The sequence below is a fragment of the Phragmites australis genome, chromosome 3, assembly GCF_958298935.1.
Source record: "Phragmites australis chromosome 3, lpPhrAust1.1, whole genome shotgun sequence".
Taxonomy (NCBI): domain Eukaryota; kingdom Viridiplantae; phylum Streptophyta; class Magnoliopsida; order Poales; family Poaceae; genus Phragmites; species Phragmites australis.
Genome location: NC_084923.1, coordinates 16,512,435 through 16,539,646, shown reverse-complemented (window position 1 = coordinate 16,539,646; position 27,212 = coordinate 16,512,435). Strand labels below are relative to the sequence as shown.

The window sequence follows — 27,212 nt, the reverse complement described above, 5'->3', positions numbered from 1 at the left end:
AGCCTCCACCACCCTAGGTTTCAATGATGTCTTGCAAAACATCATCAGGCCCAGATTCTATCTGGTTGATTTCTTTCTGCTTTGAAGTATACCAAAGCCATCGCTTTTCTTTGAATGCTTCGGCTTGTCTTTCAGTTGGCCACTCTCTCCTTCCTTGCTGGAGAGAGAATGCTTTGATGTTTTTAATGCTACCATTTCGCTTTTCCTTCGCTGATAATCTGCTTCGGATCTTGCATATTCCTCCATTTTCTTGAACAGTTCCTGGACACTCTCTGACCTCTTGCATGTCAGCCCTACTTCTAGCATCCCTCCTCTGATGTCCTAGATAGCGGCATCGATGATTGTGTCCTCACTCACGCCTTTTGCTTGCCAGCGCACATGTACAAAACGATGCATGTAGTATTTGAGTGGCTCTGTTGGTTGCTGCTTGACTACGAAGAGGTCACCAGCCATGACATTTTCTGCACGATTGCCTTTGAAATTTAGAAAATGACATCGCCTAATTCCTCCCAAGAATCTATCAAACCCGGAGGTAAGGCAGAGTACCAAGATCTTGATATTCCTTTTACTGCCAACACGAAGGCCTTAGCCAATGTTGTGTCATCTCCACAAGCATATTCAACTACTGCCTTAAAGCTCATGATGAACTCCCTTGTATCTAATTCTCCATCAAACATCACCACTATCAGTGTTTTGAAACCCGAAGGCCAAGGCTGATTCTACAAACTAGAGGTGAACGGGGAGTCTGGATCACGTGCACGTTACCTAGGCTGAAGATCTTGCACAGCCCACATTGCAAACGCTGACGAAGGGGTGATTTTGTACCGTGTCTCACTCGCCCTCGCGCTGCAACATGTTAATTTGGCCTTGCAATTGTTCCAGCGTTCTTCTAGCTTCGTTAGCTTGTCGATGGTATTCAGCTACCTTCCAACTCACTGTCAAGTTCTCTAGCATACGCTTCTTTTGTGCTATTTGTCGTTCTAGGTCTTCGGCTTCTAGACGTGCAATTTTTCTACTTTGGTTTCTTCGTCGTCATCTTCATAGTCTTCAAAATGATCAAAGTCTTCATGCTCTTCAAAACGAGGGGCATTTTCCTTCGCTGTTGCCGAAACTTCAAAACAAACGCGAAGTCCGGTCTCTATCCTTCGCATCGGAGCATTTGCATCTTCCTGGTGAGTTGGCTCTTCATGAACTCGACCATCTTCATTGGTCAGCACAGGCACATCATTTTTGTTCTTCTTGGCCCACTTCGACTGTCTCGGTCAAAGTGGTGATCAGCTCCCCCGCGGTAGGAGAGGCAGCCGTGGTCACGTCCCCCCCCCCCCTCCCCCTCGAAAGTTGTTGTGTCTGCTGTGCTGATGTGTCAACGACCTTCGGCTTCTTTTTTGGTGGTATGGCTTCGGTAATAGCCTAAATTCTTAAAACCAAGAAAATTAAAAACTTTTTAAAAGAAGATAAAAGAGTTTTTTTAAAACTAAACAAAACTCCTAAGTGTGTATGTGTGTCTTTATGCATATACACATATATATGAGTATGTGTGTTATATGTATAAATACATATATATATATTGAAAGATATTTTCTTATAAAAGAATATTTATAGATATATATCTGTGTATATATGCCCGTCTCCCACCTTAAGCCGGAGTCTGCCTCCTTCACGAGATTGAGCTAGCGGCAAATCCGCGTCAAACCAATCGGGAGATCTTCCAAAAGCTCATGGAATTGAGACCTCGTGAACCCCTCGACCTACTGCCACCTTATCCCCAACCGAATCGAGTTTAAACGAGGAGTTTGAGTCCGGATTTGAGCCATCGCTACCCTTTCTAAATCCAAGCAGAGATAGAGATAAGGGAGCCCCACCTATATATATATATATATATATCCACCCTTACACCCTCCCTAGAGCATACCGCACCTATTGCCCAGCAAATCAGCGAGTTTCCACTCTCGGGAAAACCTCTTCGATGAGATCCACAAGACATCGCCGCCCTTAGCTGCAGCTAGCCCTCCATAGCCGTCACCGACGACGACGTGGCCCATAGCAGAGTCCGCGGTGAGCTCCTAGTGTTGTTCCGCCGCTCACTGTCGACTGTGATCCACCGGAGCACCTATTCCGATGAGGTTCTAAGAGCCTTCATCACCCCCCTCACCGCCAGCCCGACCTACCGCCTCCTAGAGCGAACCGACACCCTAGGTAAGTTCACCGCTCTCCTGCATGCTTGTCCTCCACTCACCGTCACCGCCGACGAGTTGGAGCTCAAGTCCGGCGAGACTCTAGCCATGCGCCACCGTACTGAGCTCCTTCGCTGTCGTCCCTTCCCTATCGCTGGCTCCATCTATTCCCAACCGTTCGATCCAATCTAAACGGTCTAGATTAAAAGATTCCATACCCTTCACCAGCCAATAGCAAAGTGCCATGTGGCTCGCATAATCCCAGCTCCTGAGCCATGTCATCACGCAACCTCAACCTGCCACGTCAGTCGTTTCACTTATGTGTCATGCCATGTCGATATTGTTTTCCAGTGTAAAAATAATTCTAAAAAATAGTAATAAAAAGAAAATTAATTTCTAATAATGTTTTATAGGTTTAATTAATTGTGTTTACTAGTTTTATAACTCTATATATAATGTTTCCTTAGTTGAATAATTCCAACAAATATATTCTCCACAATAAAATAATTTCATAAATAGGAAAAATCTGAAATAGTTTATTAATGTTTAATAAATTTTTTGGTGTTGTTTAATTATGATTAATGCTTTTATATATCTGAATAATTAAAGTAAATGCTAATAAATTTCAGGAAAATCCCAGAAAATCATATATGACTATGTAAAGTACTAGAAAATTCCCAACAACATAATTTCATCTATAGTTAATCTTTTTAGTCCTGTTTTGATCTTCAGAAAAATCAGAACTTGTCAATCGTAGCTCTATTTTGACTCGTTCTTTTACCGGATTATCCAGAAAAGTGTGATCTTGTATGCGATGATGTTTGCTGTATGATATTTGGTTCTTTTTTTTATCTTGGTATTTATATATTGCCTTTTCGCTTATTTTCACGAGTAGACACCAATGTTTCGAAAGAGCTATGAACACTTCAGGAATGGGACTTGAAAGACCCAACTGAGTCGAGTGAAGACAAGTTGTGTTCTTAATCATTTTTATCCCAGTTTTACAAATGTTTTCTTTTATAAACATGCATGATAATAAATTGTTAGGAATCCCAAGAGTTAGGCTTTACCCTAGTTTTTTTTATCATCCTTATTGCCATAGTATGGTTTTGGGTTATGGAAGGGCAGATGATGCTTAGCCTTGCTTTCGGATGGTAATCATGATAATTGTTGGACAAACTTGATAATGATCCTATGCAATAATGATAAAATATGATGGAATAATTTTTGTAGCAACATAGTATAGGGATTTAAACACGTGGTATGATGAGATGTATGGTTGGAAGTGGTAGTCTTGCTCAAATCTAAGGACCAGTTCGTTAAGTGACCTTTCTGTATTTATAGTACAACCACAAGACTGGTATGGGATGGGTCTAGTCAAGTAATTTGCTTACTCTCAGCATAGTATAGACCAGACAGAAGAGCGGTGAATGGACAATATCTTGGGATCCGAAAGGCGCAAGAGGGGGCTTCCGTTATTGAGGTGAAATTACGCGGTGATGAAACCTTAGCGGGTAGACATGTGCTAAGAGGGGCATTGTAAAGGCTCCTGGCCATACACCTCAGTAGTGTGCAGTGTGCCTGATCAGCATGGGCAAAATGGAGACTTAGTCACCCGCTTACGGGTGATGAAATCATGACTTGTGGGTAATGTACAACCTCTGTAAAGTTAAAACTGAATATTCAGTCGTGCTCACGGTCATGAGCGGCATAGAAAACATATCATGATTATAAGTTGATGGTTTAGTTAGTGTGATCAATTGTGGTGGTGGAAACCATAATTGAGGTATGGGTCAGTCATGATGGTGGGAATCGTAGTTGAGGTAGTTGGTCAATAGTTCAACTTTGGTGGTGAGAGCTATGGTTGAGGTGTTTGTGTTCAACCTTGGTGGTTAGAACCATGGTTGAGGTGGTCAGTTGTTTAGGTCAAGATGTATGGAATCTTGAGATGGTTTGCTATTCACTTAATTATTATTGTTTTTTAAATTGTTTTACTGAAATGTTGTTTTATGCAAAAGAGTCATTTAGCCTTATCCTTGTTAAAGTCTTTCTATGGATACTATTCCTTCATAACTTGCTGAGTACGATATGTACTCACACTTGCTATAATCAAGCACTCAGCTAGGAAAGAGTTGGAAGACTTCAAGAAGGTAAAATCTAGGGAAGTGTTCTACATTGATTTATCCTGTGAAGTTATCGGTGAAGATAAAGACTATGCTTAGGATCCGCTGCAGAGTTTTATTTGGTTCTTTGACCTTTGTAGGTCTTTTGTAAGATAATTTGTCGATTAAGGAATAGGTATTGTAATGATTATCATCAATAAAATCACTGTGTATTGAGATTGATTCCTAGGCTCAGCATATAGATAAGATTGGTTTATTTCTTGAACCGGTCTCGACAACTTCGAAATGTTTTTATTCCCCACGGACAGTGTCAACTATTGGGAACTTGTGTTGCCAAATAGAGTGACGTGCCTTCGGACCTCGGAGGGATCCGCAGACTAGAGGGAAATATACGCCCAGAGGAGAACCTTTACTAAAATTAAAGTCTACTTTCCTACCAGTTACACTTACACCCTATTTATAGGTCATAACCAATCATTTCCTATTACAATTTATGAGATTACCCCTCTAACTACCACATTCTCATTATATTCATGAATAATACGGTACTACTCTAAGCACATCCATATTTCATAATCTTGCCCTTCACTATCTTCGATCGCTAGCAACAGTCCTCTCTTCACTTGGACTCCCAAAGGTCTCTGCTCGGTAGCACCTTCGGCTTCCCTTCGGTTGACTTCCTCACGACGTCGCGCGAAGTCCTTCGGCCGATCTCCAAAGGCCCAATGAAGGCTTCGCCCGTCCCAGCTGTTGGAATCGCTCTTGCAGCACCAGGTGTTCAAAGGGTACCTTCGGCTTGCCGAAGGATTCCTACAACACGATAGATTCACGACAATCATAAGCTTTGTTAGTTTGCGGTAGCCGCAAAAGTCTCCGACCCAATGTCCGAAGGTGGCCTGTGAGACTATTCCTCAAAAATTTGGAACCTTCTATAATAGTTATTGTATTTGAACACAATAAAGACAAAACGGTGTGTGATATAATTATTCATGTATCACACAGGATAGCACTGAAAGAGAGTCATTGAGCTCATCTATTTTCAGAATACAAACCAGACATTGAGCTCAAGCATTTATCCTCCAAGCAAGTCTTGGAATTACTTTTATTACGAATTACGAATAATTCAGCCATCAAATTTAGCTGCTACAAACAGATACACAAAGAGAACAAATGAAATTTCACTAACTCATGAAGTGAACATTTGCTTCGGTATTTATGAAGTTAGATACATATTCTCTTAATCGTACATAAATATTTATTTAGAATTTTGCTGAGTATCCATGACATTTGCAGTTAGTACAAGTAATCGTAACATTACAATAACGTGAACTAGACACTGTAGGTCGAATGCTCCCCAAAAGGCCACAAAGAATCATTGATATTGTAGAAATCATGAGCCTGCAAAGTTGTATGTGATGAATGATTACTGTGCACAAAGTTATTATATAAGGTACCAGATGTTAAGAACAGTATATCCTCCTATAGGTTTCAATCTTATGTACAAGGAATGCACTTGAAACTCCCAAAATTTTCAAGAAGCATAGCATGCAACAAAAGCAAAAGGACAGATGCATATAACGGCTCAAGATAAAATCCAAGTACTATGCTACACCACTTCAACACACCATGCAAAAGTGTAGCAAAACACATCAGATGTTATAAACTGGCACCTCCCAACACAAAATAGTCTACTTGCATGTCACATTAAATATATTTCCCCCTTCAACTATTTCAAGCCAAATGCCAAGTACTTCATATTAGACCACAGAGAGTAGAAAACTAACTACTACAACTGTAGAAAAGGGGTCAATGAATCTATAGGTAAGCCATCAGCAAACCTAATCTTAGTCTGACAAAGTTATTAGGGAATTTAGCAAGCTTCGATTAAATTTGTGTAAGCAGCATAACTGTACTAGCATATACTCCATCTCAACCATGCCTACACTATGACGGATATGCAAACACTTTTAGAACAGTACTATATAATACTCAAAGGTCAGGGGAAAAAATGGATGCTAATTCATAAAATCTGTTAAGTGGTAATGGAGAAGAAATAATAGATGCACCCCAGCCCCCCGCCCCCACCCCCACCACGCACACACACACACAAACAAAGAAAAAGTAAGAATCACAGCAATAAAAAAGTACAAGGAAATGAATTCAGATTTATATGAAAGTAACATGTAGTTCTAGAAAAGATCTTAAAATTATTTGCAGATCCACGTTCATATCAATGATATGAATAGTTAACTTTAGCTAACATGTTTGTTCTTACCGGTTTAGTAATTAGAGAAACATCATGCATGGGCATGTTCCAATAGCTTAAATTATGGTAATTTTGCTGAAAAGATACAATCTCATCATTATGGGTCTGCTCAAAAATTTCTGCCTCTCGAGGATAGAAAGGGGAAACGAACAAGCTCCCAGTGTCTCCATATTCATCAGATATTAGAGAATGCTGCAAGTAAAAATAAACATTGAATGAAGTGCCCACAGAAAAGTGTACTTGAGAACAATTATTAACTTCATCTAATTGAAGTGATCAAGATGTTCAGTAAAAACAGGACAGATTGCAAATCTTTACGACATACAGATACGATAAGTCGATAATTATGTTCTATTCTTGTCAATCTTGATCTGAACACATCCATGAATAAACCTGCGCAAAACCAAGGACAGTGTAGGATGGAGAAACTGCAAAAGGCCCTGGTGCATCTGGCCAATCAGGGTATAAACAAGCTGGCCCAATGATTTAGTTACACCCAACCTGGTGTGTTTGAACAATGCAATGCACAACCAAAACAAAATTGGGTCAGACAAAAACCGGATTGCCAAGGTATTCTATCAAGCCCATGTGCGGTCGATAGCACCACAATGCACACATTGCCACCCCCTATATTCCCCTCTTTACCACCCGCTGTAACCATGTGAAAGAGGTGGCAGAGAGCTTGATAGCACCACAATGTGAACGACCTATAGTCTCTTCTTTACCACCTACCGTCACTGTGTATTGCCAGGCCTTAAAGTCCAAGCATGGCACTGCCCTGAACCGGGCTCCAAGCAATAGTGCGCTGCTCTAATCTCCAGATGTTCCAGTGGTAGTCATGAAATGCAATTTTTATGTGGGATATCAAACAAGTCGATATTATAAATAACTGGTTTTCTTATCTTATATTATAGGTTCATCATGTCAATGTTTTTCAGGGCAAAATACACAAAGAAGATTACTCCAAAAATTCTTGCAAAGATATGGCAAAACTCTTACCAAGAAAAAAGATTCACGTTGGATAGCTATAAGCAACCAGATGAAAGAGATATATGCAGATCATGTACTCACTGTATCGTATTCAAGATAATCCCCTTGTGTATAGGCATGATAGAAGCCCAAATTCTGAGACCATGATGGCTTATAAGGTTCAAGTGGAACATCAGAGATCTGCGTATATGACTGAATCTTGTACTGATGTGCTGGAGTTTCCAAAATACAGATATCGCTTTGGTCACAATATGATGAAAAATCCTACAACAGAATAAAACATATTAGCTAATAATTGTAGCAATTTGGAAGAACAAACCAAGCATGCTACTTTTAAAATAACGATTTAACTGGATTCAAACAGGCTTATCTGTAATGCATGGAATTCCTAATATACACCAAACACAAACAGTATGCTTGGAGAGCACATGCTTGAGCTAATAAACCTCATAATATTCCAACTTTTGAGAAGAAACTGATTCCATGGCCACAGCCTGGACACTTGCTAGTTGTTCATAGCAGTGCTGGTGATAACAATGAATAGGTTGATGGAACATCCTGTGCTAGACATCATAGGTTAAAGATGGCTATATAAAATAAAAAGAATGAATATCCGAAATGAACAAGAAGTTGTTAAGTCTAAACCAAAACTAAAGATACATACAGAAATGGAATGCAAACTGCATGGTACCTTATAAGCATACGAAAATACTAGCGGAAGTTCCTTTTCACAAAAAAAGAAAATACTTCCAGAACTTTTTATTTTATTTCTTTATAAATTGTTTCTAGCTACCTATCAAGATGATTTCTGAAATCATGAATGCTAGTTACACTAAAATAAAAGATATATCTAATGAAGTTAATATTGTCCACTCAGAAAAGTACCTTGTCCTGAGATTCCTCTACGTGATGAAACTCTGAGGAGCTGAAATAAGGGAACCAATCAGGGTTGTCCAAAACACAAGGAAGACTACAAGATTGCGCAGAAGAGGGCCAACAATATGAATTATACATGGGTTGGCTATAAGTATTGGCCTCCTCTCTGTAATTATTATGCAAAGATAAGTCCTGTTTCCAAACAAACAGTCAGCAGCTAGAATCACAAGAGAACATTCATGGTTACTACATGTAAAAATGAGCAATGCACACACAAAAATTCTGCATTCTCCCTTTCAGGGCAGTCAATTTATAGTCTCGTCAAACTTATGAGATATTCTAATGAACCATTTGCAGCATCATGAGCACAAGAGAATAGAGTGCATTTATATGGAGGGCATTTTGAGATATGAACCCAATCTTTAGCCTATTGGTGCAATTTAGGAATTGGGCTTTATTCAGCAGAGTACATTTATGATGCTGCCCTGTAATTGGTGCAATTTAGGAATTGCGTTTTTTATTGGAACTGTTATCACTCCTCATGCAAAGGGACAAGATACTACATTGTAATATTCTCATAATCCCAGCGTATAAGCAGAAAATGCGTTCCAATCCAGTCACGAAGTTATGGCACAAGCAAAATATACACCTCTAGAACATCACACAAAACGCAAGCTGACTTCCTCATATTTCATGGAGGAAAACATTCGCACCCTTTACATACACAATATAACGAACAATTTCCTCCAACAAATCACTAAAATGCACTTCCATACGACGCTGATACAGCATCGTGAATATGAAATGCAGATGTCAGTAAGCATGCGTTCAGAAAACAATTACCCACATTATTGCTCTGAACAAGTTCCTCACTGGCATCGTGCGCCTCCACCCTCCCAACGGCCGTTGGCGCCACCTCCACTTCCACCGCCAAGGCATCCTCTCCACATTCCTTCCTGTTCGCGTAAACCGGAACAACGTAGCTGTCCACCTCGATCCGCCGTTCCGCGTACGGATCCGAGTAGCCGAACAGGTAATCCAACACCCGCACGCACTTCCTCCAGAGGCCGCGCCTGCACCACCGGCCCCTCCGCAACTTCCCTTCCCTCCCTGCCCCGTCCCGGAACACCTCCGCCGATTCGTGCACCGGCTCCCGCGGGGCTTCCTCCCCGTCGTAAGAAGGCTCCTGCGGTGGAGGATCCACCGGCTCCATTGTAGGCGAAGGCGGAGGGGGAAGATCGGGGGCGGAGGAGGAGACGGGATAGCAAATGTTGGCCGAGGGCGGGAGAGGGGAGCCGTAGGTAGCGGCGAGGTCGTAGCCGCCGCGGTAGGGCTGGGGATTGAACTCCGCGAAGAAATCGTCGTCATCCTCGTCTAGGAGGTAGTCTCCAGTGTCGGCTGGGGCCATGGCTGGTAGAGGCACGGCTCGCGTCTGGGGGTTTGGTTTGGGACACGGTGCGGGGAATCGGGAGTGGAGTGGACGAGGAGGAGGAGCACGAGAAGACGAGGAGGAGGAGCACGAGGAGACGAGGAGGAGGTGGCATGTTGCTTTCCGGCGACGGCGATGCGTTTGGGAGTTTGCGGATGGCGACGGCGTCGGGCGGAAGCGGCCGGTTGGGGAGGAGACGAGTGGGTCTCGCAGTCGCCGGAAGGGGTCGGATTTCCAGGTAGGCTGTCGTTTTCGCGTCGGCTTCATGGACGGATCGACTGCTCTTAGAATTGGGCCCCACGGTTTAAACTTGTGGGCAGTGGGCTGGACTAGATTGGCCCGGTCCAAACCAGATCTAAGTTTGAAGGCCGACGCCCCGACTCCAAATATTAAATCCTCTCAAAAAAAAAGATTCCAAAAAAAACTAAATCCTCTAAAACAAGGGGCAAAAATTGAATCCTAATGCATCATTCATATTATGATATATTACCTCTAAAATTAAATTATATTAGAAGATTGTCCTGTAGATCTTATATACCTAAGAGGCACTTTGATAAGCAACATTTTAGGTGTTTGATTTTACCATACATTCCTTAGTGAAGGGTCTGGAGGTTTCTACACCGACAAAGAGCCCGGTAGTTAGGCTCTAATGTGGGAGCCCGATTGGCAGAGGCTCGATTTCTCTATCCCACACTAATTCCTGATCTTTTGAAAGATCGTGCAGATAGGATCATACCGTTAAAAAATTTTAAAAAAAAAGGTAAGGAGGTTTTGCTTAGACTTATGTAGTATGAACTTTATTATAAGACAAGTCAACTTTGATCTGTTCGATAGTCTATACCATGCATCCATGTCTCACTCACTCTCGCGTTTCTAATTTTCTACACCTTTTTTTTAAAACAATTACATTTCTGAACATGATGAATCGCATCAACACTCTTCGCAAGTGTTTCCCCCCGGTGCGAGTACCAGGCATGCTAGATGATAAAGATCCGAGTTTCCAGTACATCCAATAGGGCAAACCCTAGCACACGAGATACCCTGGTTTAGTTTAGGTGGTGTTGAATTCCAAGAGGAGCATTTTCATGGTAACCGAAAGAAACCATGCATTTTTGGTCAAAAAAAGGAAAGAATCATGCTGGTCTAAGTCAGTGTTTAGTTGAAGAGTGAGGTGTGATGAAATGATTTCATTCATATATTTGAGAATAGTATTATTCTATTTATATATAGATGCTTGTTTGTTGGGTAGAATGGAACGAGCCTATTTTAGTATATTGGGGCTACCGTCAATGTTACGTTCGAAGTGAAACGGCTACGTTCACCCTTTTTTTGAACGGCTCCGTCCCAAATTTTTTAAGAATATTCTCTAATTTCAAACCATTCCATATCGCTGCTCTTCGTTAAAATGATGAATTCGCTCTGTTCGTTCCATCACGTCCTACAAACCATCACGTCCTTCAAAAACAAGATAAATTCGCTCCATTCGTTCCATCACATCTTACAAACCAAACAGTATCTAAGTGTTTGTCATTAAAATGATTCTCGTATGATTTTAGTTCCAATAGCAAATCAAGAGGGGCTCCTCTCTCTATGCTCAACAAAAGAGAAATTAGTTACTCGTTTGACCATCAATTTGGATTCAGTATATGACTCTTCGTTGTAATTTACACCTACAGTACTATTCTTTTCAGAAACTTCAGAAACTAATGTACCGTGAAGACAATTATATACATAAATTATTATAGCATTATTACTGTAGTAGTCCCTCTTATTGCATATATAAGTCATTTAGGATATTCAACACAATCTCCAATGTGATACTTTGACTATTGATTTGTATAAAAATATGTTATTTCAAACAAAAATACTATAAAAATATTTTTGATCATAAATGTAATTATATAACTTTTATGTATAAATCTAAATAATTATTTTATATGTTGATGATCAAATTTTAAAAATTTAACCAACACGGATCCTAAAATGACTTACAGTTACCACCATCAAAAGTAGTGAGAAGAGAAGCACTACTAGCCATCAGAAGGAGTAGTGAGAAGAGAAGCACTACTAGCATATTACCAGTCTCCATTGGCATCGATGATAGCACTACTGACATATTACCAATCTCCATTAGCATCAATGATAGCGAAAGATGCTACTAAATAAATGGACGTGCCACTTATTATAACATGCTAGTAGAAAAAACATTGCTTGTTGAAAGGAAAAAAAAAAAGAACTCACAAAACCACATGAGAGGAAAGACTGCAGCCAAGTGGACCCATGCGACAGCGGCAGTCCTCTCCCCTCCACGCGCCGTGGCCCCAGCATCTCCAGTCACCGGAAACAGACCTCGTCCCCCAGAAACGAACGAAACCGGAAACGCACCCTACCTACGCCGCGACCACGGCGAAAGCCGCGAAACTGCCTCCCCGCATCGAGCCAATTCTCCACCCGCTTCACCAGTCGCAATGCCGCCCCAGGGTCAGCCCCATCGGTCGCCGTGACCCGCGCCAACGAGATCTCGCGCGCCGAGCCCGTGGCGCCGCGCACTGCTGTAGTGCTGTGCTGTCGCACGCCCACATCCACCCCGCCACGCCCCCGATAAGGCCGCGGCACGCGGCCGCCCCGCACCGACGCCCTGGAGCCGGCGCAGCAGGAGGCGGTCAAGCCGTCCTCGACCAACGGCCGCATCCGCTACCGCTCGCCCTCGGCGGCCGATCTGCTCCCCGCTGACGACCTCACCGCCGCTCCCTCCGCCGCGGACGCCGCGGCGGCCGCCAGGATGCGGCGATACTCGGCCGCAGGCGCGCGGCAGCAGCAGCAGACAGAGGCCGTTGCCGACCGCGTGCACCGCTACCGAGGGGTGCTGATGGTGATGCTCGCGCCGATTCTCCTTATCTCGTTCGTGCTGCTTCTCATGCCACGCGCGCCGACCTCCGCCTCAGGGGGCGGGCTCCTCGCCGCTGGCGGCCGGAGGTGGGGCCCCCGGGCCGTTGACGACGGATCGACCAAGTACGCGGTGATATTTGACGCCGGCAGCTCCGGGAGCCGCGTGCACGTGTATTGCTTCGACGGGAACCTGGATCTAGTGCCTATAGGGAAGGAGATCGAGCTGTTCAAGCAGGTGAATTGGTTGGACTTTCTTTTTGTACATTTAATTTTACTTGTGTAATGTGGGGTGTGTCCGGTGGATCTGTTCATACTATGATCTGATGCAGGGGTGTTCTGGTGTGGCCATCGAAATGATATTATTGATAAGGCCTGTTTGGTGTGCTACTCTCTCAAGCCAAACTAAATTTTGGTAATGCCAACAATAATTGGCCACTGTAACGGCTATGAAAGTTCGGTAACGCCAACAAAATCTAACGAGCAATATCATATGCGGTCAATCCATACAACATTCCTTTTTAACCAATTTTTCTGCCTTGTCCGGGTTTTGGCTATGCCAAAATTTTGGGTTGGCTCTCAGGGCTCACTACCAAAAGTTGTGCAAGCGAGAGAAAACAGAAATTTGTATCTCAGATAGAATTACTCAGGGCCTGTTAAATAGTGAATTGTGGCACTTGATGTTGATACTGTGTAAATTGTTGGAACCACGAACCTACTATATCTGGACTTTCACAGCCAGAAGGATATTGAATGATGAAGTGATGCAACTGTGTGGTTTGTCCTTTGGTGGATCATATTAGGATATTTATTATGATAAATAACACCTTGCCTTGCAATTAATTTGCAGAACTGAAAGTGCCACTCTTAGACCTATGATGTATAATTGGTTCAAGCTTACTGGAAGCAGGATTGTAGACACTGACACTTGCTGATTACTGACCATGCGTTGTTGCCTTCTGGCATATTAAGTCATTAAGCCAGGAATCCAGGATTTGGTAATGAGAAATTGGGGTTGTTAATCCAAATGGGAAATCATTTATTTTTTACCTAGTTATACCAAGTTCATAGATTCTGACAGCTATTCTAGTTGAGTTTGTCACTCCAGCAATTAGGCACATTGCTTAAGTATGGAATTTTGGAATACATGCGACAGCAGATAGCTGGTATTTGAGAAAAAGTCCCTGAAGTAGAACTGTAGAAGATTATAAGAACAAGGTTCTGCCTGGAATTTTGACCAGATGCTATTTTTGAACCAAACTTTGTGAATCTGTTTGAATTTTTGAAATGTTCATTACTGAATAGGTTTACAGTGGGAACAAGATAGAAACTGCTATGAAGTATGAACTGGTTGCAGAATTGGCTCTTTTATCAGTAAGGAACCAGGGGATTCAATCTTTAGCTGTTTGGAGGTCAAAAAGTTGGTATTTCAACCCCTCATAGAATCTGGGACAATTTAGAGACTCGAGCAGCTTATCACCCTGGTTGAGCCTGTCCTCACTTCTCAAAATAATGTATGCATACACCATATAGTTTTTGGGGGACTTTAGAAGACTTTGTTGCGGAAAGATGTTCATTTCTCCAAGGCAGTCAAGGACCTGATTATCTGTAATCACTCTGTTATATACTATCATCATGTTATATATTTAAATTAGAAACAGCAATTGACCATCCAAAAAACAGAGGGAGAATCTAACTTATCTGATTTTTCATCTTTTTTTTTTTTTTTTGCTCCAGAAAAAACCAGGCCTGAGTGCTTATGCGAAGGATCCACAGGAGGCTGCCGAATCACTTGTTTCTCTTCTAGAGGAAGCTGAAAAGGTAGTTCCAGTAGAGTTGCGTGACCAAACTCCTGTCAAGGTTGGGGTGAGTGATGGTTTCATGTATGATGTAGAAGCTGAAACAGCACCAGTTTAAGCTATAGTGTTTCTAGCGAAAAATTGATGCTCACCCCTTATGCAGGCCACTGCAGGTCTCAGAGCATTAGGAACTGAAAGGTCCGAAGAAATTTTGCAAGCGGTAAATATTCTTCTTGTGATAGTTTGGCAGTAGTTTGTCTTATTCCTCTCAAGATTTTATCATGCCATCTTTTCTTTTGTAGTCTTATTTTGACATTATATATAAGAAGCTTCTTATTTTCTTTTAGTTTGTATTACCTAATTTCCTTTTGTTACTATTGAATACTATCTGCAGGTTAGGGATCTTCTTCGTGACAAGAGTTCTTTCAAATCCCAACCAGATTGGGTCACTGTACTAGATGGATTTCAGGAAGGCGCATTCCAGTGGGTGTGTAGTTGTTCTAGTTTGTACATATGCTCTGGAGCTTTATTTTATTCCTTTCTTGTTGATCTTTTAGAATTCTTAACATGTCTCTGTAGTTAAGTGTTAATTTGTTCATGTATAACTTTTGACTTGGTAATGTCCATAATCACATTTTTTCATTTTGAATTTGGAAGTAAAAAGTGCTTCTCCATTTTCTGTTCTTCTGCAACCTTCACGCATGAAAGAAGTAACATGGACGCCTTTCCTTTTCTTGTGTAGGTTACCATCAATTATCTTTTGGGAAAATTGGGAAAGCTGTACTCAAACACAGTTGGAGTTGTTGATTTAGGGGGTGGTTCAGTCCAAATGGCTTATGCTATCTCGGAGAAGGATGCAGCAAAGGCACCTGAAGCGGCAGAAGGTGAAGATTCTTATGTGAAGAAGCTGTTACTCAAAGGAACCACATACTATCTTTATGTTCACAGGTCTGCATCAAATATGTCATCACAGTCCAAGATTATTGACTTTATTCTAGTTCTACTGTTATTTTTCTGCCAATCTAATATACCAATGATGTCTAAAACCTGTTATTAGTGTGCCTTACTGGCGATGTTGATAGAACCAGTCCATAAGCAGTCTTCATGACATGGTTGCGCTCGTATTTTGAGTTTGGTTCCCTATGTCATACAGAACTGTAGAAAAGGGGGGGGGGGGGGTCTGCCATGGAGCTTTCTACCGGGTGTTAGCAACTTGGGCAGTTGAGCCCCAAAAATAGCTGAAGCCTGAAGGAATTGTAATGTTAAAGAGTTAAATCAGTTTACTAATCATCAAGTGAAAAAAACAATCATAACTAGCATCCTGTCATCTTCCGAGCACGTCGCCAGGGAGGTCACTACATATGTCCTTCAGCCAACTCTGTCACCTCTTCTTTTTGTACCTTCAGTCTGACATGGAACAATATCATCTGCTACATTGTGATGCACTACTTTTGGAACTAACATCACAAGATTGCCTCCATGACTCAATCTATATAAGATGAGTAAAGAGCATAGATATAGTATATAACTGCAAATATTGTTATCCACAGTTATTTGCATTATGGTTTGCTGGCGGCGAGAGCAGAGATCTTAAAAGCTGGTGAAGGCAATGATTACAGCAACTGTATCTTGGAGGGACATCATGGTATGGTTGCCTGCTTCTTTTATTTTCTAGGCCCAACATCTAAACCTGACATACCTTTTCTTCATTGTCCTCTTCGAATTTTAAATGAACTTCCTATATTTTTAGTGAAGTTATTATCAGCATTGAAAGGGCAAATAGTCATTTAGGAAAAAAACAACGTACAGAAAGACTGTTTTCCTGAACTTTGTTCTATTCTATGCAGGGTCCATGTCCTGTTTTGAAAATAAGCATAAAGCAAAATCCTGTTGATTTCCTTTCAGAATTTGGCATTCCATCAAATATTAGTTAAAAGTATTTGCACTGTTCTTATAATGGAGGCCTTGATAAAACCATGCTACTTTATCAGTAGATTATTCTTGCAATGAAAAATTTATGTGTAGGTTTTCTCAAAGATGAATTTTTCCATTCAATTTACTGTTGTCAAATTGTCAGTTACTGTTTTTTTTATTGCCCACAATAGTATCATATTTTAATTGTGATATGAATTTCAGGTAAATACAAATATGGTGACGATACATTTGAAGCATCAAGTTCGTCTTCTGGTGCTAGTTATACCAAGTGCAGGGCTCTTGCAGTGAGAGCTCTTAAAGTTGACGAACCAGCATGCACTCACATGAAATGCACATTTGGTGGTGTGTGGAATGGTGGTGGTGGAGATGGACAAAAGAATCTTTTTGTAGCATCATTTTTCTTTGATAGGGCTGCTGAGGCAAGTCTAATTGACAATTAAGCTTTCTGATTTGCCCTTGTCACAATTTGCATCTAATTGTCTCCCATTCTCTGCTCAGGCTGGTTTTGTGAACCCAAAATCAGCAGTTGCTAAGGTTAAACCCTCAGACTTCGAAGAAGCTGCACGACGTGCTTGTAAATTGAATGTGAAGGATGCACAGGCCATCTACCCCGATGTCTCAGAGGAGAACATTCCATACCTTTGCATAGATCTTGTCTACCAGTACACATTACTTGTCGATGGATTTGGTATGGCTTAATAGAAAGGAAAATATTACAATCACCCTTGAACTTAGAAGCTTTGTACATATTTTCTTATTATTTTCACGTTTGTTCTTTCAGGCGTGGATCCTTATCAAAACATTACCTTGGTAAAGAAAGTGCCTTATAGCAATTCCTTCGTCGAAGCAGCATGGCCCCTTGGTAGTGCCATTGAGGTTGCATCTTCATCATAAGCAGAAACAGCTTGGCAGTAACTTATTAAAAAAAAAAGATATCCCAGCATTATAGTTTTGGCTTAGTTTACTGATCTGGAGTAGTGAATTTAGATCCTGTGTTTGATGCTAGGGTTTTGCCTTGATTCACCATTTGTTCTCTATTTTTCATTCTTTTTGTTTAGCTTCCTATAGATTAACGTATACATGAGGAGTATAGATTGGATTTGTTCCGTGCCAGCATTTCCTGTTTATTTTAGACCATAGCCTCTGTCATTCTTTTGAACTTCGATGCTGATACACACATCTTTTAATCATCCCCTAATATGCTTTGCGAGTTTATTGCGATGTCATTACTTTGTTCCCTGTTGCCAAATTGGATGGCTTAGTGTACTAAAAGCATGATTTGCCTCCAGCTGCTGCCTGCTGGTTAATGAAAAGGAAATGAGTAAATTTTGCAAAACTGTATATAATTTGATAAAATTATCGTTATACTACAGATTTGAACAATAGTTTCGTAAAACTATAGATTTAGTGTCAACTTTATTACAAAATTACAGATGATTTGATAAAATTATTGTAAAAGTATAGATTTAACGCTATTTTTATTGCAAAACTAAATATTTTAGAGGAGTTGTTCCCACTATGATGATCGAGCCTCATTTATAGTCTCACAACAGTTATCAACTTATAAAACGGATCGTTCGAGAGCTCATAAAACTACATATACTTTAGAAAAATTATCGTAAATGGTAAAATTACAAATTTAAGAAATAGTTTCACAAAACTATAAATTTAGCGCTGATTTTATCATAAAACTATAGATTCTATTATTGACTTATTAACCTGATGAATGGGTCCCGTTTGTAGTCACATGAACTCTTGGATAGTCTGTTTCATGAGAACTCCTCTAGAATATGTAGTTTTGTGATAAAATTAGTGTTAAATTTGTAGTTTTATAAAATTATTGCTTAAATCTATAGTTTTACGATAATTGTATTAAAGTATATGTGGTTTTGCGATAAATTATCACTAAATCTGTAGTTTTCTAAAATTATTGCTTAAAACTTTAGTTTTGTGATAAATTATCACTAAATTTGTAGTTTTCTAAAAGTATTGTTTAAAACTGTAGTTTTGTGATAATTTTATCAAAGTATATGTAGTTTTATGAAATTTACTAAAAGGAAATCGAGCAGACGAGGATATCAGTTGTGGCATTTAGAAATTTGATCTAGGTCTGGGGTTTTAGCTTGGAGCTAACTTTCGGGGAACCTTGGGTCAAACTATTATTATCCAGTCTATTGCATTCTCCCACTGTAACGTTGAATCTGTTTGGTTTTAAGTTATCATTGATCTATAGACAGATTCAGAAACAGCCGTGCTCTGATGAAGCTTATGGAGTAGCTCACTGCAGGCGTTGTACAGAAAAGTTGCTGTTAAGCTAGATGCATCACAATAGTTTTCTTGTTAACTGTAAAGTGACAAGGGCATCAACACTCTAGGAGCACATTGCTCATCTGAACAGCCAACAAACCGGTGCATCAAACGGGGCACACGTACGCCATCGATACACACTGACATTTTCTCAGAGAGTTAGGAAGGATGATACAACCTTGAACACGGGGAAAACTTATGTACAGAATGTCGGGGAATTATCCATAGGTCAGTCAGGCAGGCGACGTTTTTATGCGAGTGCCCCATGAAGAGATTTTCAGTCTGTAGTTTTGTGCCACAGCTGTTTCCGAAGGAAAGTCTTGAGATGCCACAGCTGCAACCCCGACGCACACGGCCAGCGACAACAGTGTAAACGAGTGTATTCTTATGGCGGTGTCTTCGTTGAGCCTCTGCTTCTCGCCCTCGCTCGCAGAAACATGCGAAAAATCAATGAGCAACAGAGGTTCAACAGCAAGAACGGGTTGGAGGGGAGGTAACTTGGATTAGTAGTCATCTAAAGACCCACCTCTCGCGGAGAGAAATCATCTCTTCGTGTTATGAGCCGAGTGCAGTCCAGTTTCTTCAGCTCTCCAACGATCGACTATTAGGAAAAAAAGGATGTTAAAAACGACAAATCTTACAAAACTGCTTTCAGACTGCTAGGGAGATTTCAGCAAAAGGATCGCTACAAAGACATATATTTGTTCTCACATTGGTGCCGTTTTATAGGTCATCTCATGTATTAACACATAAATTTTAGATATTTTAATACATAACCTCTATAATATATTGTTTTTTCAGCTATCTCATAGTAATTTCACGATCCTTTAATTTATATATAAAATAAATAAATATTGTGAGTTGTATGATAATAATAATTTGTACAATAGTACGGTAGTAGTCTTTATAGTCTTAAATTTTACCTTATGAGACGATTACTTCGCAAAACAATGATCTCTTTCTCTCCCTCTGTATTATCTAAAATCAACTGACGTGTACCAATATACTTGCGCTTAGCTTAAATTCTGGTTTTCTTGAATTTAACACAAAGAAACATTCATTTGGACAATAAATGTAATTAATCTTTTGCAGTGAAATTATACCGGATAGGCCGAAACTCAATTTTATTTGGAGGTGAATAAAATCACTTCCGATAACAAAACTATTCTGAGTTCCGATTTGCAGTTGCATTTGTAATCACCATTATGTCATCAACTGGAGCAAAAAATTGGCGAAATTGCTATTATACTATTATGCTGAAGACTAATTGCTAAAATACCATCTAAAGATATGGCATTGCCAAAATATCACTACTATTTATCACCGTTACTCTAAAATAGCACTTCCGTTCAGGTCATCTACTTTTTTCCAAGCTGCAACAGTAACTTTTGGATTAAAATACCAAAAGTGCCCCATGCCCGGAAGCACTTCGTCCCCAATCTTAGGCCATCTCCAGCAGTTACCTCAAATTTTTATCCTCAAAAATACTATTACAGCATCCCCTATCACTATTATAGCATCCCTTATTTTTTTCATCTCCAACGGATACCCCATTTCCTACCTTCTACTCCTCTTTTTCTCTCTCTCCGGTCCCGCTGTCAGCCTCTGTAAACAGTGCTACTACAGTAATGCTACAGTACCCAAACGGTGTTTCCCTTCTATGTCAGTCTCTGTGAACAGTGCTGCTACGTTGATGCTACAGTAACTCCATAAATTTGCATCTCCTGGTGCTACAGTACCAAATGCTACAGTAACTCCGTAAATTTGCATCTCCTGGTGCTACAGTACCAAAGTACTGCAGCACTGGATTCTGTAAATTTGGAGTCACTGCTGGAGTTGGCCTTAGCCCGATTCCCTCCCTCCTCCAGTCGTTCTTCCCTACTTCGTACGAGCTAAGACTCGGCATTGCTCCTCCCGGACCACCACCCTAGCGCCACCCCTCCCCGAACACCATCCCAACGTCGCCCCGCCAACAAGGGATCAAGGTGAAGACCAAGAAGATGGAGTGCCTCGTCGCGGCCACGACCATGCTCTGCTGCGAGATGGAGGCGCTCGATGAGCTGGGGGCCACCGAGCGGAAGATCAACGTCAGGGGCTGGAGTCACCTCAGTGGGCCGATTCCGGCGCATCCAGTGGCAGCGGCGGGGGCCGGGGAGTCGCCAGGCGCGGAGTCGCTTCGGCAGGAGCTCAAGACGCAGCAGCTCAAGGTGCGGTGCCTCAAGGAGGAGTCCCTCTGGAACCAGAGCTACGAGAAGGCTGTGGGCCTCATGGCACGTGCCGCCTGCGCCGTGTTCGTTTGCATCTGCAGCATTCAATCCACTCATGCCCGGCCTCCCACCGCCGCTGCCGTCGGCCACCACAGACAGCGTCCAGACCCGGCTGTCCAAGATGTTGCACCCCGCGGTCGGCAAAGGTGAAGGCATTGTCTGGGCCAATCACGCGTCAGGACGGTCCGTCCTGAGTCCACCCGCCGATGAGCAACTCGTGCCCGATTATCGGCTCGCGTCCGTCCATCTAGAAGTGGTGGCGCGACCCAAGCCCGCTGGACCCCGAGCTGGCGCAAGGATGGAAGGAGGCGGTGGACCGTGTCATGGCGTGGGTGGGCCTGATGGTGTGTGACACGGCGCAGTGGCAGGCGGAGCGGAACATGGACTGGACGCGGCGGTTCGACTGCGCGCCGCACGTGTATGTGGTACGCTCTGCAGACGCTGCGGTGGGCGGGCAAGAAGAATGCCGAGGCGGCCATCGTGGAGGTGCTCGTGGCGCTGAGCTGCCCCTCCCCGAACACCAACCCAACGCCGCCCCGGCAGCAAAATCAATCGTGTAGGTGTCCCTCAGCAGTAAAATGGAGTCACGGACGGTGTCGGCGCCGAGGTCAGTGGCCCAGAGGCTGGTGACATCGTCGACGACGAGGAGGTCGAAGTCAAGGTAGAGGACGTGGGAGACAGAGCGGAGAAGGAGATCGGTGAGGTAGATGTGAGCGTAGTTGAGGGGCTGGTCGATCGCGGTGGACGGAGGAGGAGGAGATCTTGCCACGCACGAGGCGGACGTCGAAGCGGTGCACTGTGGCGGGAAGCATTGGGAAGGCGGCGGCGAGCACGCGGCGGAGGAGGAATACCGACGCCTCCCGGAACCCTGGCATCTCCCTGCCGCCCCCGAACGCCGCAGCCGCCACCGCGCACGCCGCGGCAAGGAGGAGCACAGCGAGGACACGAATTGTGGCGCTCAAGTGTCCTTGCATTACACTCCCCCTCCCAAAGAACAAAGAAAGAATCGAATGAGTGGATTTATACGAACATGGGCATATATGTCTTTTCCTTCTCGAGTTAGTTTTTAACTCATAATGGTATTTTTGAGTGAGCATGTTGAACAGTGGTGGTATTTTGGCAATTACATAATTTTAAATGGTAATTTGACAATTTGTCTCTAACGTAATGGTATGATGGTAATTTTCCAAAAAAATTACATCACGCTCTAGTTTCTTCCACTGTACACATAAAATGAGATGTGGAGTTTTACATTCTTTTGTTATCCTTGGTCAAAATATCTCCTGCCGTGGGAGCCGAAATTTGCGAAGTTTGAACAGAAGCAACTAATCACGAACTGGAATGGCTGAGTCTACGAAATCAAAATACTACTACTTGTAACAGACCAAAAAATAATGTGATATTATATTACAGTACATTAACAGCATTACAACTTCTGTAATACGGACGGAGAAATGATAGCTTTCAAGTTGAGCATTTGACATTATGCTGTTCTGGTTAACAGTGTAATGCTTGCCACCAACATGTACAAGCAGAAATTTTGCAAGTTGACCAAAGCAAAATTTGGGGGGGGGGGGGGGGGGGGGGAAAGGGGGAAAGAGGAGCGATTTCGAATATTTATGCAAAATAAGAGGCAGAGGACAGGAGCGGCTTTATGACCTCTTTGGTTGTATGCATATGCTCCAATCAGGTTTACGGAATGTAAAATTCCAGTGTTCGGTTATCTATACCACATTTGGGGTCTGGCTTGATCAATACAAAATTATTGTGTGAGCCTGGCCCTTAGTAAATAGATTTTAATTGTGTTTTTCTATAGCTAAGCTCGCGGGATGCAGGTCTGGCTAAACTAATTATGGTATTAACGTTTAATTAGTGAGTATTGTTAGGGTCATTATTAAGGACCCCCGACGCTCCTGGCCTCACCAGCCCACGCTTGCGGATAAACGGGTCTCCGGAAGCTTTGTGTATCACCAGGCTTCGGAACCCTCCGGAGCCCTAGCCTTCTAAAGCCCTAGTCTCCGGAGCTCTTGCCCTCCGGAGTTTGGATGGGCTTTTCGAAGTCTTGGGGGTGAGTCGTCAGACCTTAGAGAAAGATCAATCAAAGGGGGTCCATCAGCTATCCTCCCCTGCAAAGAAGTGACCTACATTTAATGCAATGCAAGTGGAGGTCATCCTGACATTCCCGCGCAAGTGGAGGGTGTCCTAACATGTTGGCAGTGCGGCGCCGCAATAGGCGAGACCGGCTATGCACCACGCCCCGGCCACTTGCATCATTGTGTTGCCATAGTAGAAGAATATCTTCCGATTAGGAGTAAGTGCATCCCACCTATACCCATGATGTGTGATTCGACCGGTTCTATGCCCATACGATATGGCGATATTTGTATCATCATCTCTGCAGGAGCATACATGTACATTTCACACCCTACTGATACTATAACTACAGACCCTTGGTCATCAGGCAAAGGACCTAACCTTTTTACCATCAACATATTTGGTGTTTCCCCTTTCTACTTCTTCTCCAAACTTGAGCCACTCTTGTGAGTAAGCTCTCGTCGCACTTGTTCGTGCAAGATATCTTCTTACGCCAACAACGCGCTATCTGTGGGGACAAACATAGAAGTGCTGGAGAGGTACACTAAAAAAGAAGACCGTCGGGGCCACAACGTAGGCGGTCGATGCCCTGGCCACACCTGTGCGAAGGACCACATGCCACACCGATGACAGCACACCAGCCGAGGGGAACGAGGGCCCTGTGGCCACCGGCAGCTCAGCCACGACCACGACTGTGGTTGGTGCTGGGAGGGGCGCCTCGAGGGCCCTGCAGCAGCAGCATAACGAGGGCCCCGCCGCGTCCCTAGGGGCTGTAGCCGACACCGTCGCTGTGAACACCGCCTTTGTCGAGCAACAGTAGCGTGTTTTGGCCCTCCAGACTCAGCTGGAGGAGCTGCAGACGGCCCTATGGGCAGCACAGCAACCTACCTGTGGGACCATCATCGCTCCCTTAACGGCTAGCGTCATCTTGAACCTGGCTCTAGGGACTGGCGAGGGCTTCATCTCCACATCCCATCGCCACCAGGCACCCCCTGCAGTTAGTGCGCAGTTTTTGGAGCCTTAGATTTGTCATCGCGAAACCCCGATACAAGATCATGACTCTCCCCTGTAGGTGGACCTGCAAGCCGCACCCTTCCCAAAGGGTTTCCGGACCCTGAAGCTGCCTAAGTTTAGGGGCAACTCAGACTCGGACGAGTTTGTCTGCTCGCACGCCCTCGCTCTAGAAGCCAGTAGAGACGGACAGGCTGCCATGACCAAGTGCTTCCCCATCGCCCTGTAAAGGGTAGCCCTTTGATGGTTCTGGACGCCGGAGCCCAAAATTGTTTATGCTTGGGCCCAGCTCCAAGACCTCTTCTACAACAACTTCCAGGGTACCTTCGTTGAGTCGGTGACCTCCGGAAGCCTGTTCAACATTAAACAATAGCCATGCAAGACCCTCCGGGATTATTTTTGGAGGTTTTCCCGAACCAAGTCCCAGATTAAGGGCATCTCGAACTCATCGGTCATCGACGCCGTGACTTAGGGTCTGGCCGATGGCCTCCTCTATGATCGGCTGAACCGGCGCCTAGTGCGGTCTGTGGAGGCCCTAATGTGCAAGTTCGAGGAGTATGCATACACGGAGGAGGAGTGGCTCCGTAGCGGGCTCGCACAAGCCACCATGACCCCCAGTGTTGTGCCTGAGAAGTTTGCCTCACAAGCAGGGTCCTCCCACGCTCCTCCCTATCAGCGAAAAGGGGCTCCGAAGAGGCTAACGGCTCCGGAGGCCATAAGGGATGACTGTGACAGTGCCACGACATCCTCAACATCAACCCGAGCCAAGGGCTCTGAACCCGCCCCGCTCTAGGGGCCATGGCCAGGGGCACCCCGGAGCCTTCCCTATGCGAGACCGCGCCCCAGGCCGATACCCTAAGGAAAGGCATTGGTGCACTCTACATGGGACCGGACATAGACATAGCACCGAAGACTGTTGGACCCTCATAACCTTCCGAGAGATGTACCTCAGGAGGCAGGTAGCTTACACAATGATTGAAAGGGACAACAGCGAGCGACCCGAAGATGGTGGATCAACCACGGCTTGCTAGGTTGATCACCTGGCCTTGCAGAACCCTTTCTACCTGGCTCTACCGTCTCCACCTCCGCCACCTGCAGATCGGTACATCCCAGAGGAGGGCATAGCCAGGTAGGTGGTGCTTGCCATAACCGGGGGAGGAAGCTCCAGCTGCTCCTCAAAATGACAGCGGCGAGACTACGCACAGGGGGTGAATCACGTTAGGGCAACCAGCATCCATCGCCAGACCCCTGGATGGGTCGACGCCCCCGTAACGTTCACCTCCAACGATTCTAAGGGGGTGAGGTTCCCCCACTCCGATGCCTTAGTCATCTCGGCCAGCATTGTTGAAGTTGAGGTCCGAAGGGTACTGATCGACAGAAGCAATTTGGTGGACCTCCTCTTTGTACACACCTTCGACCAACTCTGTATCAAATAGAGCTGGCTTTCCCTGGCCCATAGGCACTTGCAAGGGTTCAACAGGGCCTCACTTGACGCTCTAGGCCAAATAAAGCTCACGATCGTCTTCGGCGAGAGCCACACTACACGGATCAAAGTTATCACCTTCGACGTTGAGGATGTACCCTATGCTTACAACGCAATCCTGGGCCGAGGGATTGAACAAATTCGAAGCTATTCCCCATCACAACTACCTCTACCTAAAGGTGTTCGGACCCCAGAGGCTAATCTCCATCCACAACGACTAAGACTTGGCAAGGCGCATTGAGTACAGTCACCCTGCCCCCCTCAATGGACGCTACATCTAAACATGGACACAAAGAGCTCCGAAGACCCCCCCTTCGGCATACCCCGGGCACCGTGGCCCTCCAAAGCCACGATTGGAGGGGAAAGTGAAATTTGTTTCAGCATGTTTGGACCAGCCCGACCAAACCTTCCAAATCGGAGTAGACCTCAGTCCGAAGCAGAAAGCCCAGCTCTTGACCACCCTGCAGAGTAACCTAGATGTCTTTGCATGGTCCCTACAGGACCTCCCTGGGGTCAACCGCTGCATCATCGAGCATGCCCTTTGAGTTGACCTGAAGGCCAGGCCGGTTCGCCAGGGGCTCCGTAAACTCTCCCGCGAGCGGGAGGAGGCTGCAAAGGAGGAAGTTCAGAAGCTGCTAAAGGTCGGCGTCATCCGAGAGGTCACACATTCTGAGTGGCTCTCGAACCTCATCCTAGTCAAGAAATTCAGTGGGAAATGGCGCATGTGCGTCGACTTTACTTCACTTAACAAAGCCTGCCCTCGAGATCCGTACCCCCTTCCTCGTATTGACCAACTGGTAGATTCTACAGTCAGTTGTGAGTTACTGAGCTTCTTGGACGCATACTCCAAATACCACCAGGTGTGGATGGCTATGAAGGATGAGAGCAAGACTAGCTTCATCACCTCTTTCGGGGTATACTGCTACGTTCGGATGCCCTTTAGCCTCCGAAACACTGGAGCAACCTTTTGTCTCTTGGTACACAAGATTCTAGAGCAGCAATTAGGCCGCAACGTCGAGGCTTATGTCGACGTGTGAGATCATGTGATCAATAATTAGTTTGATTGATGAAATTGGCAGAGCAAAGTGATTTAGCATAATGACATTTGGTTTATGTTCATGAATTGCTAAGATATGCTTATGTTAGCATGTTGGTTTTGTTTGGAGTTTGCGTAGTGTTGCGTGAACTGATCTTGAGTCAAGTCAGGAAGGACTTGTGCTCATACTCGATTGTTGTTTGATTCATGTGCAGGTGTTGCTAAAAGGCGAACGTGGTCGATGAGCCTTAATCCTTTTTAATTGATCTTAATTGGTAATTAGAAATATGGCTTCAGATAGGTATTCCACAAAATCTTATGTTTTCGACGGAGTTGATTTTCAGTTCTGGAAGGTGAAGATGGAGGCCTACATTCAAGCACAGGGCTTTGCAATTTGGGAAAAGGTCTACAAGTCATATGTGGTCCCTGTGAATAATGAAGTGACGGCATAGAACATGTCTCATGTGGAGGCGAACAGCAAGGCAAGGAACCTGATCATCCAAGGCTTGGAAGGAGCGACTTCGATCGAGTAATTC

General features: G+C 43.8%; 2 protein-coding genes and 1 pseudogene across 5 annotated transcripts; 2 read left to right on the top strand and 1 right to left on the bottom strand.

Annotated features, from left to right (window-relative positions):
• Window positions 1–4,670: 4,670 nt before the first annotated feature.
• On the bottom strand, window positions 4,671–10,120 carry LOC133912428 (uncharacterized). Of its 4 annotated transcripts, none has more exons than XM_062355141.1 (6): window positions 9,277–10,120; window positions 8,439–8,621; window positions 8,000–8,116; window positions 7,635–7,817; window positions 6,573–6,755; window positions 4,671–5,107 (listed from the first exon to the last, which is right to left on the bottom strand). In XM_062355141.1, the coding sequence occupies exons 1-6, from the start codon at window positions 9,835–9,837 to the stop codon at window positions 4,979–4,981; spliced, it is 1,356 nt and encodes a 451-aa protein (XP_062211125.1). In that variant the 5' UTR covers window positions 9,838–10,120; the 3' UTR covers window positions 4,671–4,978. The 4 variants fall into 4 exon arrangements, 3 of the variants coding, with proteins under 3 accessions (XP_062211125.1, XP_062211127.1, XP_062211126.1); XM_062355142.1 differs by lacking the exon at window positions 4,671–5,107 and adding an exon at window positions 5,115–5,695; XM_062355143.1 differs by lacking the exon at window positions 8,000–8,116 and having other exon boundaries at window positions 4,677–5,107.
• Window positions 10,121–12,639: 2,519 nt separating this feature from the next.
• On the top strand, window positions 12,640–17,713 carry LOC133912426 (probable apyrase 1). The gene is made up of 9 exons (XM_062355140.1): window positions 12,640–12,982; window positions 14,482–14,610; window positions 14,707–14,763; window positions 14,938–15,030; window positions 15,286–15,491; window positions 16,094–16,188; window positions 16,680–16,897; window positions 16,977–17,166; window positions 17,260–17,713. Exons 1-9 carry the CDS (start codon window positions 12,641–12,643, stop codon window positions 17,370–17,372), a joined length of 1,443 nt encoding a protein of 480 aa, XP_062211124.1. The 5' UTR covers window position 12,640; the 3' UTR covers window positions 17,373–17,713.
• Window positions 17,714–19,222: 1,509 nt separating this feature from the next.
• Window positions 19,223–26,677, top strand: LOC133910537 (uncharacterized; annotated as a pseudogene).
• The last annotated feature ends 535 nt before the right edge of the window (window positions 26,678–27,212 follow it).

Excerpts from the sequence above, each read along its gene's own strand:
- LOC133912428 (XM_062355141.1), bottom strand. The coding sequence starts at position 9,837 with ATGGCCCCAGCCGACACTGGAGACTACCTCCTAGACGAGGATGACGAC. Across the intron at positions 8,117-8,438 it reads TAGAGGAATCTCAGGACAAG|CACAGGATGTTCCATCAACC; the intron begins GTACTTTTCTGA and ends TATGATGTCTAG. Across the intron at positions 7,818-7,999 it reads AAAAGTTGGAATATTATGAG|GATTTTTCATCATATTGTGA; the intron begins GTTTATTAGCTC and ends ATTCTGTTGTAG.
- LOC133912426 (XM_062355140.1), top strand. The coding sequence starts at position 12,641 with ATGCGGCGATACTCGGCCGCAGGCGCGCGGCAGCAGCAGCAGACAGAG. Across the intron at positions 16,189-16,679 it reads TATCTTGGAGGGACATCATG|GTAAATACAAATATGGTGAC; the intron begins GTATGGTTGCCT and ends TATGAATTTCAG. Across the intron at positions 17,167-17,259 it reads ATTACTTGTCGATGGATTTG|GCGTGGATCCTTATCAAAAC; the intron begins GTATGGCTTAAT and ends TTGTTCTTTCAG.